Here is a 16,350-nt window from a genome sequence, read left to right as displayed (position 1 = left end):
TTACTATCAGTAAAATAAAAACCAACAAAGCATTTTTGCATCTGAAAGCCTGACATTCTGATCCACTGGATTTAGATTTTTTCCTAAGTATAATAATATAAAAAAATCTTACTGAGTAACTCAACATATTAGAAGTACAACTACCTATTTATAATTGCTAACTTCCAACAATATGACTCATCAGTAAACACCAACACAATACTTTAGCAATCGTCTTATGTGGAAGGACAAGCAGAAAACAAAATTCTCGATAACAATGGGTCACCAAATTCTTTCGTCTAACCGTTACAATAAAAAATTTTATTAAAAAAACCTAAATATACAAACATAGTTAAACAGTTTAAAATTAAACCAAAATAAGGTATAAGACTTCCTTTTTCCCTTTTACAAAAAAGTTTCAAACATAAAAGGTAAAATTTAATTCTAAATATTTTCTTGGTTAATTGTTTTCTAATATAATTTTGGTAAATTATTTATTCAGTCGCTTCTTCAGGTTCTCAAGGTGCTCCATTTCAACATCTTGTAATGCCAGTACCATTGCTTTAGACAAGGAGGGATTAAATGAAATAGTCATTAGACAGCATAAATCTATTAAATCTCTCTGACACTTCTGCAAACCATCCAGGAACTTTTGGTACTGAAGAGGATCCTTTTTTAACTGTTTCATTTCTGGTACTGAAAACCCTATCAAACTAGTAAGTATTTCATCCACAAAGTCTACATCGAGATAAGCAGTGCCATCGGAAATCTTTGCTGTTATACTCCAAATGCCACGAGAACTTGAAAGATTTCCAGTTAAAGTTACAATAAATGCTTTGACCTTCACTGTTGTAACTTCCTTTGGTTTGCTGGCCATTAAAACAGACAAATAGATAAAGGGTGGAGAATATAAATCCATAGCAACAGAAAGGTTGGTGCTGTTCTCTGATGATCTTAAAGAACAAGTCTGTACATGGTGATCATTTTCATTAAAAATGTGTGAACTCCTTTTTGGTAAATAATTTACCAGCTCTCCATTTGATATTGACATTTTATTATTTAAGGAATGTCCATCGGCACTACTGAAGGTTTGTTCTGTTTTATTATCTGTCTCTGAGTCTTTAATTGTAAAGTCATGGGGAAGGGGTACATTATGAACTGAAAAAATACTACTGTCTTGGTCTCCGGTAGATGGACAAGATTTGCCTTCATTAGTCATTTGTTCAGATAAATTTTTCTCGTTCCAAATATTGTTTCCATTTTTGCATATCAAAGAAAAATTATCCTTAGTATTAGGTTTATGTGAAAATCTCTCTATACTTTCATCTGGGGTTCTGTTCAAAGTCAATGGCTGCAATTCTTTAGTCTTCATTTGTTCTTTCTGGACAGTTTCTTCTAAAAGCAAAGCCTCCTCCAGTGAAAAGTCATCTAATTCCCCATCACTGAAATGCATAGATTGATTTGGTGCTTCCACCTCTGGTTTTGGAGAAACAATTTGTTGTGGTTCAAAACTTGACTGCTTTGTGGGAATAGTATTTGAGGAACTACCTGTATTGAAACATCTTCTTTCTAAGGAGGTGTCACTATTTGCTATAAGCTCATCATTTTCATCAAGACTTGCCAAGAGTTCTTCATCAGAAGGTCCTAATGCAGAATCTAGAACATCTGTAATTCCAGGGATGTTTTGATTAGAATTATTTGGTATTACTGAAACTATAGGGTCAGGTTCCCCAATTAATCTTGCAAGTACTTTTTCTTGGGCATATTCCTCTAAAAGAGCATCTACTTCCCCTCCCAACACCTTAACATTTTCTGGTTTCAATAAGAGAACACCAAGACGGAAAGAAATGTTTCCATAAATCAAAATTTTTGTACCTGGGGGAAGATCACTATGAAGAACTGGAATAGACTGATATTCCATTCCCTGCATTTGTATAATTCCATCAGTAAGCTGCAGCATCAACATTCGTGAAGGCTTTGCTTCCCAAGGTTTTGGGGTTACTTGTGTTTCAGCTGTAATTAAGTCATTTGTTGTATTCTTTCCTCTCAACTTTTGTATCTGGGAATATGCAGGTTGACTGACATCAACCAATGAATTAATCTGCAGAGCAAAAAATCCATTCAGTTCTCCTTTTGGAACTTCTAAAATGCCATCAGGTAAAAGAGGATGTTCCAAATCTCTCAAATCAGTAAGAAGCCATTGCTCAAACACTTGTTTATTCATTTGTGCCTGACTTAAATTAACATTACCATTTTCTTCTTGGATCCAGTTAATACAAGCTTCCAGCCACATTAGAGGTACTTTAACATGCCATGTAGCTAAAAGCCAGGTTTCAACTCTTAATGCAATATTAGTTACACTCATTTCTTTTAAAATAAAAGAAATAATATGCATGTATTACCTGAAAACAAAAAAAATTTTTTAAAAATTATAATAGTTCAGTACATTTAAATATAGTTTCTATAATTTTCTACAACCCACAGGCATAACCACACCCATTAGATTTTTCTCTCTTTAGCATCTTAAAATTCTTTGACTTTCTACATGGCCAACATTCAAATTAAATTAATTAAATTAATGACCACAAGTCATCAGATAAATGAGAAAAGCAAAAGGTTTGAGACAGATATATTCAGGTTTGAAAGCTAACTCTGTCAAATTACAAGCTCTGTGACCTAATATAAATTTCTTAACCTCTCTAACCCAGTGTTTTCAACTATAAAATGTCAATACCACTAATATATATTCAAGGGTTATTTTCAAGATTATATGATTAACATTTGTGAAGCACAATGTCAAACCTATGAAAGACAGTTGGTATATGACAGTTATCATTTTATTAATAATCAGATTTAGTCACTTAAAATTTAGTCCAAAATAAGTAGTCAATAAGATTCTCTTCATATCATAATTCATATTCTATTAAAACTTTTACAACTGTGTTTGTCCGTCTAGCACTTAAATATGTGGCCCTGGGCGCCTGGGTGGCTCAGTGGGTTAAGCCTCTGCCTTCGGCTCAGATCATGATCTCAGGGTCCTGGGATCGAGTCCCACATCGGGCTCTCTGCTTGGCAGGAAGCCTGCTTCCTCCTCTCTCTGCCTGCCTCTCTGCCTACTTGTGATCTCTCTCTGTCAAATAAATAAATAAAATCTTTAATAAATAAATAAATACATGGCCTATGATAAAAATATAACAAATAACAATAGAATCTGAGCTGACGTACAGTATCTTTTTTGTTTGGCTAAATAAATCTCAACAGTCCTATACTTCTGATTTCCTCCATATAAAAGTGGTCTCAAAACACTAAATACTAATTAACCTTGTGTTCATAAGTTTATTTTTTCCTCCCACAGATGAAAATATCTAAAGTTAAAATTCATAAAAGTTTTAATATGACCACAAGAAAACTTACCATTTGGAACAGGAACATAGATTTGATGACAGGATTTGGAACTGGTTGTTCAGTGGAGTCACTGTTACCTCTACTGTTCAGAAATGGCCCTGGGACAAGAAGCAGTAAGGATTAAAAGGCAAAGCTGCAGAAAGACTCACTGGTCTACTTGCATGAGTGTTAAGAGTTTGGTGGTATGGTTTTGGGAGTTCCTATTATCAATCAGGGCAGAGTGGAGGTAAAATAATAAAAACTTAAGGTTTGGGGTGAGCTAAACAGAAGCAAGGGACCATAAGAAATTTATACAGTCCCTCTTAAGTGTGTTTCCTTGTCTATATGCTTAACCTCATAGGATTACTGGTCAAAGTTTAAAAAGATAGGAGAGAGGATGGCCCACAAGGCACTAGCACAGGCACGTATCTTGGGCAGCTGGGTCAGGTGACCCAAGGGGGTGATCCAGCTAGCCTCAGCAACCCCACCACCATGGCCAGTCAGTCACAGGGTTTACAGCAGCTTCTGTAGTCTGAGAAGCAGGTACCCAGAAAGTGTCCAAGGTCCACATGCAAAAAGAAATGGAAGCTGAAGCAGGCCAAAGCAGCTCAAGCTGAAATAGAATAGTACAATCTACAAAGAGAAAAAAGTGTCCAAGCTTGATGAAACTGCAGCCCTGAGATCCCATGGCAGGGGCAGTACTGTACTGAGAGATAATGACCATCCTTCAGACCTAATTCCAGCAAACAGGGATTAAGTCCTAGATAACCTCTTAGACTTTGAGACATCAACCAGAAATCCATAAAAGGTACCGCATAAGTGGACACGGGAGGAAGAAAGAAGTGCCTGTTCCAAGGCTTAGAATTTTAGATGCCTTCATGGAATACAAAATTTTAGCAAAGCCTGAATTCTATTCTTGTGAAAAGGCAGTAAATTATTTCTGTATTATACAGTAGGTCCTTTCACTTTTTGGAGAATAACAAATCTAGCTTCTTTGTCTGAACTTAAAACTTATCCTAGGGGCACCTGGGTGGCTCAGTGGGTTAAGCCTGTGCCTTCGGCTCAGGTCATTGTCTCAGGGTCCTGGGATCGAGCCCCGCATTGGGCTCTTTGCTCAGCAGGGAGCCTGCTTCCCTTCTCTCTCTGCCTGTCCCTCTGCCTACTTGTGATCTCTATCTCTGTCAAATAAATAAATAAAATCTTAAAAAAAAAAAAACTTATCCTAATGTACATGCAGTCTATAGCTAATAATACTTGAAAACTGCTAAAAGAGCAAATCTTAAAAGTTCTTATTACAAGAAAAAAAATTCTGTGACTATATATGGTGATGAATGTTAACTAGACTTCTTGTGGCCATCATTCCACAATGTATACAAATATCAAATCACTATGTTGAACCACTGAAACTAACAGAATGCTATTTATCAATTATACCTCAATTTTTTAATAACACCAAAAAAAATGACCTTTCATTTTTTTACCTTGTATTTCTTAGAAATTTAATAGGTATACACTGTCTGGTTCCCCATCTTTTAACTCAACAACATACATATCAAGAGTGACTTTTTATTTATTAGATGTAAAATAAATGTTCTGAAAAAAGAAAAGGGATTAGGGGCGCCTGGGTGGCTCAGTGGGTTGGGCCGCTGCCTTCGGCTCAGGTCATGATCTCAGGGTCCTGGGATCGAGCCCCGCATCGGGCTCTCTGCTCAGCGGGGAGCCTGCTTCCTCCTCTCTCTCTACCTGCCTCTCTGCCTGCTTGTGATCTCTCTCTATCAAATAAATAAATAAAATCTTTAAAAAAAAAAAAAAGAAAAGAAAAGAAAAGGGATTAAATGGGTTTTTATTCTCCCTAAAGCTTTCTTGAGGGTCTGTGGCTTTATCTATGAGAAAGTAGTAAATAAATATTTGTAAACTGTGTTAAGCAGCAGACAGCCTTAAAATAGTCTTTTCTGGCTGTGGATTAGAACAATAAGGGTGGCTCAGTCAGTTGAGGGCCTGACTCTTGATTTTGGCTCAGGTGGTGATCTTGTGGTCATGGGATAGAGCCCGCCTTGGGCTCCATGATGTGTGTGTGGAGCCTGCTTGGGATTCTCTCTCTCCCTCTCCCCTCTGCCCCTTGCACACATGCATGCTCGCTCTCTCTCTCTCTCTCTCTCTAAAATACATACATACATACATACATACATACTAGTATAATTGTTTGGGCTGCTTTGTGTTCCTCCTAATAAAAATTACTAGATGACAGAATTCAAGAACTGGTTACATGTTATTACATGTTATTACTGGGTATACTGAATCATTTAAAAGTAAAGACTATCATACACAAAAATAAAATAAAACAAACAAAACAAAACAGGAGAGCCAGTATATAATCTAGTGGGGTTCAGAGTATAACTGCCAAACTGTCTCACACTTAATAAACTTTGTGACCCTAAACAAGTGATCACAATATTAATTTAACAAATGGTTACAATTTAAAGAAGTTATACTTGTGAGTTTTATATGAATAACATTTTAAAGGAGTAGCTAAGAAGGTCATTATAATTACAGAACTCCTGAATCTTTAGAGTGAAAAAAATAAGAATACAGATATATGGTTTTTTAACTATATACAAAAAACAATATAAAATTTCAAAGGTAGGAAAGGTCCTTGGCTCATTGTGATGAAAACTGACCACATAGAGATTGATCAAAAGACTCTTTAAGACATTTAAGACTATGGCACCCCTATTGCAACTCAGAGAGACTGCTTCTAGAGAAGGTAAAAAACAAAATCTCTGGACTGGGGGATACCAGAGTACAGCTGAAGTGGAGATAACATACTGAAAATAGGGGGAACATATAAATTCCTAATTCCTAAATGCTGAACAAATACTACTCTCTTCCCCTCTAAAGCACCCAGAAATACCAACAACTAGACCTATACTCTCCCAGAAAGAAGATTAGAAAATCTTTCTCTGAGCAATCTTACTACCTTAACAGAAAAGACCTAAAGACCTATATTATTAACCCAAGAGGTTCTCCAATTAAACTGCCCATTTGAGACTGCAGACAGACTCAGAGTTTCAACCAGCTTTCTAGTTCTATTTCCCCTCTCTTTACTATAACAAGATACGTGAGAAAAGCTTCTAACAATAAGGCACATCAAGCAAACAAAAAAAATGCAATGAAGTGACTATGGAGAAAGACAAGAACTTCAAAAAAGCTATCATTATTATCGTAACAAAGATAATATCTGTGTAGTAAGAAAAGAAATATTTATCTATAAATAAATATATATATCTATATATAACAAAGATAATCTGTGTAGTAAGAAAAGAAATATTTATCTATAAATAAATATAGATATTTCTTTTCTTACTACACAGATATTATCTGTTATATATATCTAGATATAGATATATATTATAGATATTATATATATCTATAAATAAATATATCTATAACAAGAAATATTTATAGGATAAAAAACAACTCTTAGGGCATCTGGGTGGCTCAGTGGGTTAAGCCACTGCCTTCGGCTCAGGTCACGATCTCAGGGTCCTGGGATCGAGTCCCGCATCGGGCTCTCTGCTCAGCAGGGAGCCTGCTTCCCCCTCTCTCTCAGCCTGCCTCTCTACTTGTGATCTCTGTATGTCAAATAAATAAATAAAATCTTTAAAAAAAAAAAAACAACAACTCTTAGAAATTTAAAATATGATAGTGAAAAACGAAAGACAGCAAAGGAAACAAATGAGTGAAAAAGCAACCTAGAATATGGGAGAAACATTTGCAAACCATTATCTGATAAGGGATTAACATTCAGAATATATGAACTCAACTCAATAATAAAAAAATTTTTAATGGGCAAAAAACATGTTTTTCTAAAGATATACCAATGGCAAACAAGCATATGAAAAGATGCCCACCACTGGGGCGCCTGGGTGGCTCAGTAGGTTAAAGCCTCTGTGTTCGGCTCAGGTCATGATCCCAGAGTCCTGGGATCGAGCCCCACATCGGGTTCTCTGCATGGCAGGGAGCCTGCTTCCGCCCCACCCCCCTGCCCACCTCTCTGCTTGTTTGTGATCTCTGTTTATTTAAACAAATAAAATCTTGAAAAAAGAAAAAAGAAAAAAGAAAAAAAGAAAAGATGCCCACCATCATCATCATGACAAATGCAAATCAAAACTGTAATGAGGGGGCACCTGGGTGGCTCAGTGGGTTAAGCCTCTGCTTCAGCTCAGGTCATGATCTCAGGGTCCTGGGATGGGGAATCTCTGCTCAGCAGGGAGCCTGCTTCCCCCATCACTCTACCTGCCTCTCTACCTACTTGTGATCTCTCCCTCTGTCAAATAAATAAATAAAATATTTTTTAAAAATAAAATAAAATAAAAATAAAATTTCACAATCGGGAGAATGAGGTATTGGCAAAAGGATTAACATATAAGGGGTGCCTGGGTAGCTCAGTGGGTTAAAGCCTCTGCCTTCAGCTCAGGTCATGGTCTCAGGGTCCTGGGATGGAGCTCCACACTGGGCTCTCTGCTCAGCAGGGAACCTGCTTCTCCCCCTCCTCTCTCTCTGCCTGCTCTCTGCCTCCTTGTGATCTCTGTCTGTCAAATAAATAATATCTTAAGAAAAAGGATTAACATATAAGTCAATGGAAAGAGAAGACAGCCTAGAAATAGACCCACACATAATATAACCAACTGATTTTCTACAAAGTTGCAGATTCAACTTATACAAAGTTGCAATTCAATGGAAACAGGACAGTCTTGAACAAATGGTGCTGAAACAACTGGACATTCTTTTGCAAAACATGAACCTGAACCAATACCTCACACCTTTTATAAAAATTAACTCTAAATGAATCATAGACCTAAATGTGAAAACTGCAACTATATAAAAGCTGTAAGAAAAGTTAAGAGAAAAATCTTTGTAACCTTGGTTTCTTAAAAGTTTTCCTAGGAACAACATCAAAACTATAATCAAAAAAACTATCAAAAAGAAAGAAATAACCTGGACTTCAACAAAATTTTTAAATTCTGCTCTGTGAAAGACACTATAAAGAATATAAAGACACGCGCGTACACACACACAGACATACTACAAACTGAGAGAAATTGACAAAAGACTTTTATCCAGAATACACAAAGAATTTATACTTAAAATTCAATAAGAAAACAAACTTATTATAATATGAATAAAACATCTGAATAGGCACTTCACCAAATAAGATATGCAGATGGCAAATAAATACATTAAAAGATGCTCAATATTATCAGACCTTAAGGAAATGCACAATTAAAATCACAGTGTGGTACTACACATCTATTAGGATAGCTAAAATAAAAAATAGCTGAGAACACCAAATATCAGAATTTTCATACATTGCTGGTGTGAATACAAAATGGCACAGCCACTTTGGAAAACAGATACGCAGTTTCTTAGAAAGAAAAACATAAACTTAACATAACAATCCAACAATTGCATTACTAAGCAATTACTCCAGAGAAATGAAAACCTACACTAATTAAAAACCTTTTTTATGAATGCTTATAGTAGCTTTACTCATAATCGCCAAAAACAAGCCAGATGTCCTTCAACTGGTGAATGGATAAATAAATTATGGTACTTCATTATAATGGAACAGTATTTAGTAATAAAAATGAATGAACTACTAACAGGTACAAAAACCTGGGTGAATACTACTAGAATGTAACTCTCCCAAAATTCATATGTTGAAATCCTAATGCCCAATGTGATGGTGTTAGGAGTAGGACTTTTGGGATATGCTTAGATGATGAGGTAGGAACTCTCATGAAAGAGATTATGGCTTTTATAAGAAACCCCACGACTGTCATCACCACCACCTCAGAGCTACCTTGCCCCTTTAACCGTGGGAGATTACAGTCAAAAGATGGCCATCTACGAACATAGAAGTGGGTCCTCCTTACCAAACACTGAAACTGCTGACATCCTGATCTTGGACTTACCAGCCTCTATGAAGTAAATTTCTGTTATTTCTAAGCCACCCAGCTTATGGTATTTTGTTACAGCAGCCTGAACTAGACTAAGACAAATGTCAATTGTAGTATTTGAAGTGAAAGAGGCCAGACAAGACAAAGACTGCAAAATTCCATTTACATGACATTCTAGAAAAAGCAAAATTAGCAATGAAAAACAGTTCAATGGTTGCCAATATAAGAGGGACTGACTATAGGGGCATAAGGAAATTGGGGAGGAGGGGATGATGAAACTCTTCTATATCATGATGGTGGTGCTAATGGTGACACAGCTGTGTTTGCTAAAACACACAGAGCTATACACCAAGAAAAACATAAATGTTACTGTATATAAATTATATCTCAATAAAAAAACTGAAGGTAAACATCAAAAGAACAGATATATCATAATTTCCAAACTAGCTAAGGGAAACAAATAAAGAAAACAACCCAAAAGAAGGCACAAAGGAACAGCCAAACTACTATGACTAGAAACAATAAAATGGTAGAAACATGTCTAAATAGATCAGCAATCATCATGAATATAGATTAACTCACCTGTTAAGAGATACTCTCAAAATGAATAAACCAAACCCAGTTGTATGGTTAAAAGACAGACCTAAAACAAAAATAACATCAAATATGAAATTAATTAAAAGCATGTTAAAACTTCCAAGCAAGATTCCAAGAAGCCATAGCTTAGTGACATTTTATCCTCAAGACTAAAAGATCTGTACAGTTGACTCCTGAACACAGGTTTGAACTGCACAGGCCCACTTTTATGCAGATTTTTTTCAGTAATTATAGTACTGTAAATGTACTTTCTCTTATGATTTTCTTAGTATTTTTACCGTCTTCTTTTATTGTAAGAATACAATATATATGGGTGCCTGGGTGACTCTGTCAGTTAAGTGTCTGCCTTTGGCTAAGGTCAAGATCTCGGGGTCCTGGGATCTGGCCCCATGACAGGCTCCCTGCTCAGTGAGGAGCCTGCTTCTCCCGCTCCCTCTTCTCCACCTCACCTACACCTCTTCTCATGCTCTCTCTCTCCATCTCAGATAAAGAAAATGTTAAATAAAAAAAAAAAAAATACAGTATATAATACATGTAACATAAAATATGTGCTAATTGCCTACTTATGTTATCAGCAAAGCTTCTGAACAATAGTAAGCTACTATTAGTTACATGAGTCAAAAGTTATAAGGGGATTTTCAACAACGTGGGGTCAGCATCCCTAACCCCAGCTCTGTTCAGGGGTCAATTGTACTTACACAACCTAAGATTCCAAAGTGCTGTTTTACTGCATCTGTTGTCATTTTTTTAACCTCAAAAATTAAGCCAGATCCATGGCTCCTAGGTGTGTTCATTCAATAAGTTACCTATATTCTCCACTAAAATGTAAATCCATTAGCAGATGGACCCAGTATAATTTGCAAAGGTGTGGTAAGAATATAATGACAGTCATTAAGTAAACTGAAATTAGGACAAAGCGTACTTTCAGTTGAGTTATAAACTGTTTAAGTAAATTATCAAGTGTAAATTCCACAATTACAATTAAGTTGTTGTTGCAGAATGTTCTGTACTATAAATCACTCTGGATACAGTATATACACCTAAAATTATGACATGCAGCCACATAAATACAAATGTTGCTTTCTAGTTGAACCTGTTAAATACTAGGAGACAATACCATGGATACTTCTAGGAGGAGAAAGGAACAAATGAGAAAGGAAGAAAGATCGACTGTCAGTGAATTGAAAAGGTCAAGGCTAGACAGAAAATGAAATGAATGAGGATGAGTTTCAGAGACACCCATCCTATATCCCAGCAGGTACAGCTGTATAAACAGAGATGGAGATAAGGGTTTGCTGAAAATAAAAACAAAACTTTTTATCCGTAAGATTTTTAGCTTTTTTCAAAATACTTGTACATCTGTAATAGTACACCTAAACCTCAAAATAATAACATGAAAGAATAAGTATCGTCATCTATTTAAGATAATAAAACTAAGGTTTGAAGATTAAAACATAAAGATCATATGTAGTAACAGACCCAGGACTGGAACATAAGTTCTTCTAATATCCATTCCTAGGCCTTTGGCTAGACCCTGCTGACTTCAGTGAAAAGAGGAAGTATAGCCAGTCCCTCATTTGCATACAAAACCCACTTACATACAAAAGGCAATCATAAAAAGTCATTCTACAAGAGCACTACACTGCTATTATAATGAACAGACTTTTCTCAGATCTCATTTAAATAAGCTCATCTAGTGCATTCTAAATTATTTCATTTGCAATGTCAAGTGAAAGAAAAACTTAACATCACCCACTACATCTATCTGTAACAGCTTCAAAACAGCAGTGCCATGGTTAATTACTACTTTTCCTCTGCTATAACTCTGCAAAATTACCACATAAAACAATTTCAAATTTTTTAAAAATTACAAACTAATATTTTAAAACATTTATCCATTTATTTTTTTTTTATTTTTCCTTTATTTCAAACATGCACTTCCTTGTTATTGTTGTTAACATGACAAGTAACAACTCCTTTCAAATGACAGTTGGGACAAATTCTGAGAAACACTGCTCAGTGAAACACAACTAAATTGTTCTATTAATGTTTGGCAGTCCTAATTAGTAATTCTCTCCAAGTACTATCTTCTTGGATTTAAATCTCCACTTCTCAAGGTAACTGACATAGTATAATTTTATGATGTTACCATAAGTAAGCAAAGAAAAAAACTCTAATGACTAAAACCCCAAATGATAACCAAGACATATTTAAAACACAAGTAAATGTGATAAGAGATACTTAACATTGGGCCTCAATATAGCTAATTTCAAATATTTTACCAAAACAGTCGAGAACTTTGGGGGAGGGGCACCTGGGTGGCTCAGTGGGTTAAAGCCTCTGCCTTAGGCTCAGGTCATGGGGATCGAGCCCCGCATCAGGATTTCTGCTCAGCAGGGAGCCTGCTTCCTTCTCTCTCTCTCTCTCTCTGCCTGCCCCTCTGACTACTTGTGAGCTCTGTCAAATAAATAAATAAAATCTAAAAAAAAAAAAAAAAAAAAATTGGGGGGAGAAAACTGACTACTAAATGAACATTGTTACACAAAATTCTTCACTTAAAAGCAAATTAAGTGTAGGGTTATACTGATCAGAGTATACTGCAGAGTATACCCCCCACAACTGCATGTTCTAACAAATATAATAAAAAGATGATTCTATATATAATGGGTTTTCTTCTACAGGTTAGAAAGAAAATTTTATTTTAAAATTTAATCAAATGGAGGGACACTTGGGTGGCTCAGTCAGTTAAGCATCTGCCTTCAGTTCTGGTCATAATCCCAGGGTCCTGAGATCTAGTCCCACATAGGGCTCCTTGCTCAACAAGGAACCTGCTTCGCCCTCTGCCTGCCATTCCCCCTGCTTGTGTACTCTCTCTTTCTCTCTCTGACAAATAAATAAATAAAATATTTTTAAAAAATAAATAAACATTTAATTAAATGGAAAAGGTATTATCACGTGAGATCTGTATTTATTATGAAGTTCAGACTGGGTTTCAATAACCAAGTCCCTTAATAATTTAATAAACTGTATTACCTGCATCTACTCCTGAGAATTCTTAAGGTTTTCCTTCCTCTTTTTCTGGAGAAATTGAGCAAACACAGTCACTGCAGGCAGAAATAATTTACAGGGGAGGTGTGAGCTGGAGAGCACTATTTCCCAACTGCTCAGACACAATGAACAGCCCGATTCTCAAGACATCACTGCCCAAGAAAAGAAAAAAAATATAGAAATGTTTTTTTAAAATGTACATTAAGAAATGTTCATACCATCACTTCTTTTACTCTCCAAAATGAATCTTAAGAAAACAAGGAGGACAAAGATCTATGCACCCAAAGTGTTTATCACTGCTTGTATAGTATGTAAAAAAAAAAAGAAACAAACTAAATGTTCAAAAACGGGTGGGGGAGTGGATTACACTACATTGGATCCATGAAATGAAAGGTTATAGTCTTTAAAAAAAATTCCTAAAACCCTATTTAATAACATGAAAATATGTTCGCAATTTACTTTGTTAGGAAAAAGGCCAGATACAAAATTACACACATCTTAAACCCCATTAATTTCATAATCATGAAAAAAATGTTTTCTAAAAAACAGATTTTATACACACAAAAGTTAAAAAGATAATCTACACTTAACTTCTTGACTGCAGGAACCGACCAGGAAAAGAATTAAGTAGGATTCACCACTATCATTCACCACAAAGACACAGACATGGTGGATTTGTAAATTAGTTTTCAGTAAGTCTTACCTATTCCATTTCTAAAAAACTGAACAAATGGTAAAAGCACCATCCTTTTGGACATTGTATGTGGCATTCAACAAACAGCTGAGATTTAAAAACACTAACAAATATTGAAATCATAATCATTCCATGTTCACACTAGCTTTATCTAAAAAGTGTGTCGTAACTCATTGAGAATAACTTCAAAATTTTGAGACGGGATTCTCTGAAAATTAGGGGGGAAAGTTATATTTAATGACTGAAATTAGAATGAAGTTATCAGTAGGGCTGTTTATGGATCCCCCATAACCTATTGTAAGGAAAAAACAGAAAGAGAATAGGTTTAGGAGCTTGAATCCCACCTCTGCTATGTGACTTCAGACACATTCTTTAACTTCTTAATCTTAATTTTCTTATCCATAAAACAAAGATAACCATAACTTACTCGCAGAACTGTAGTAAGCATTAAACTGCCAGTACAAGGTAGGACACATAGTTTGGAAATCAGGAAATGGTAGTTGTATTTTGAAACATCCAGCTGGCTAGTGTGCAATCTCAATTACATGAGCTTATCTAAAGTTAAGTAAATAGTAGCTCTAAATTCATTGAGAGTTCAAAATGACCATAAAATTATACAAGACAGGAGCCACTAAATGTATCCATCAGGTTGGCAAGTCCTTGAATAAGCAAAAGTGCAATATAGTAGTTTAGCTGAAAACAACAGATGAAAAAAATGGTGAAAAGATAGACTTTCCTGTTATTTAAAGAGTAACCCTAAAAAAGTAAATTAAAACACGTTAAGAAAGAAACACATGGAAAAAGAAAACAAAAAACAAAAAACCCTATCAGGCTCTGGCATCTAAAAAAGGTCAGTAACAGCTTTCACCAGTTAGGGTCCAGTCAGAAGAATGCAAAACTGGAAGAAGGAAGTTCTTAGATAGGGCTGTTTACTTTGTATTCCTTCTCTTCCCTTTATCAAGGTAGAAAGTGATGGCTATCCAGTAGCTTGAAAGAAAGCAGCAGTAGTAGTACAATATCCCATATGTGCCTGTTAGTGTTAGTAAAATATCTCATGTTTTAAACCGCAATTAAATGTTCCAAATCCTGACTTACATATTAAATCTCTATAATCCAAGTATTCCCCCCTACCTATAGGCATCAATTCTTGGTTGAGTATTTAATAAAGACCTGAACCATGTAACACAGATCCAAAACATAAACTAAGCTTTACCTCCTAACAAGACTCTTGATGAGATACACTCTTCATGGAGGGGGACATTCGCCAAAAATTACATTATCACTAAAAGGGACCTACAAACTCCACAATCCCAGGTGCTATGCTCTACTAGTATTTAACTCTCCTCCTAGGCAGTAAATGTTCACGCTTCCTGAAGTCTTCAGTTCCCTCAAACAAGAGTTTCTTCCTAATTAGGCAAGTAAAACATAATGGATGAACGCAATCATACAATAAACGATGCTGGTTACATCCATTTTCCGAATTATTCAAGTTACAATAGGATGAATCAGCACAAATTCATCATTACAAGATATATTATGTGTGTGTGTTGTGCTAATGGTGGACTTCGCTTTATATGTAAATTGTAACATCTTTATGCTTCAACACGTATCTGGGGGGTGTGAGTGCAGGCTAGATGGTCGAAGAGGAAGGACCTGGATACTGGCTACTACCAGGCTAGGCGCTTTCCCAGGGTCGTCACCGATTCGAAGCGACCTTAAGGGCCTTAACAAAAGAAATCATCAAAGCTTGGCACAAGGGCCTCTGAAGATACCGAACGCAAAGCAAGTACAAACTTGAACACGCTACAGCAGTAACATATTTGAGGACGAGGTTTTGGGTCTGTTTTCATCACTGCCGAATACCGACTCACTCGGTCGGAGCTTCAAACAGCTGAACGAACAGAACGCGGACGTCTACAACTTGTGCGATTTGCATGAGACTGAATGCAACACTTTCAGAAAATTTTTCACAGATAAAATGCAGCGACAACACTACAAGGCACTCTTCTCCTAGGCCCCATTAACAAAAATGGGGGTGAGGAGGGGGGGAAAGAAGAAAAAGAGACCCCCCCCCCCCAAAAAAAGTGTAGTCTCCTCAGAACGCCCGTGAAGACGCTTGGGATCTCCAGGAAGCGCCGGCTGAGGGTCGGAAACAAGGGATAAGGTTCTCTCGGCTCCGAGGCGGACCCGCCACAGGCCAGCGGACCGGCGCGGGTTTCCTGGGATCCCGCCCGAGCCGACGGAGGATGGCGGGCTGCAAATTGCCAGCTGCGCCCCGAACCCGGGCCGCGCCTGATGGGCGCCACCACCCGTTACAAACAGCGGGTTTCCCCGCCGGGCTGCACTCACCGACGCGCAGCTCGCCCCGCAGGCCCGGCGGGAAGCGAGGTGAGGGGCGAGAGGGAGACGCGAGTGTGGACTGAGGAAACGGGGCATTCCTCTGGACCTAGCACCAACCTGGGCGTCCCGCCTTCCCTCGCGCAACAGCGGTTCCTGGGCCGCGCGACTGTAAGAACAGAAACCGCCCCGGTGCGCGCCCTAATCCTCTTTTTTTTTTTTTTTGGCCTCTTCCCGCTCGATTTCCCGCGCGCCGACGCCCCTCCTCCAAACCTAAAAGACTCCGTCGGCCCTGAAAACGCCCCTTCCCCGCCCCCCTCCCCGTGCGCGTGAACGGGGTAGCCTTCAGTT

The 16,350-nt window shown here is 37.1% G+C and overlaps 1 protein-coding gene across 5 annotated transcripts; it reads right to left on the bottom strand.

Moving 5' to 3' along the window:
• Positions 1-264: 264 nt before the first annotated feature.
• LOC111153577 (RecQ mediated genome instability 1) lies at positions 265-16,278 on the bottom strand. 5 transcript variants are annotated; one of them, XM_022512697.1, is made up of 6 exons: positions 16,012-16,081; positions 12,954-13,120; positions 9,906-9,966; positions 3,394-3,482; positions 1,855-2,381; positions 265-1,644 (listed from the first exon to the last, which is right to left on the bottom strand). In XM_022512697.1, exons 5-6 carry the CDS (start codon positions 2,372-2,374, stop codon positions 470-472), a joined length of 1,695 nt encoding a protein of 564 aa, XP_022368405.1. In that variant the 5' UTR covers positions 2,375-2,381; positions 3,394-3,482; positions 9,906-9,966; positions 12,954-13,120; positions 16,012-16,081; the 3' UTR covers positions 265-469. The 5 variants fall into 5 exon arrangements, with proteins under 5 accessions (XP_022368405.1, XP_022368402.1, XP_022368401.1 ...); XM_022512694.1 differs by lacking the exon at positions 16,012-16,081 and adding an exon at positions 16,120-16,195 and having other exon boundaries at positions 265-2,381; XM_022512693.1 differs by having other exon boundaries at positions 265-2,381.
• Positions 16,279-16,350: the final 72 nt, after the last annotated feature.

This window comes from Enhydra lutris, unplaced genomic scaffold, assembly GCF_002288905.1.
Source record: "Enhydra lutris kenyoni isolate GAN:26980312 unplaced genomic scaffold, ASM228890v2 scaffoldscaffold33, whole genome shotgun sequence".
NCBI classification, from domain to species: domain Eukaryota; kingdom Metazoa; phylum Chordata; class Mammalia; order Carnivora; family Mustelidae; genus Enhydra; species Enhydra lutris.
Note: the sequence above shows the minus strand (reverse complement) of the source record. Positions and strands in the feature narration are given on the sequence as shown.

Bases quoted from the DNA above. Each gene is read 5' to 3' on its own strand.
- LOC111153577 (XM_022512695.1), bottom strand. From the start codon at position 2,374: ATGCATATTATTTCTTTTATTTTAAAAGAAATGAGTGTAACTAATATT.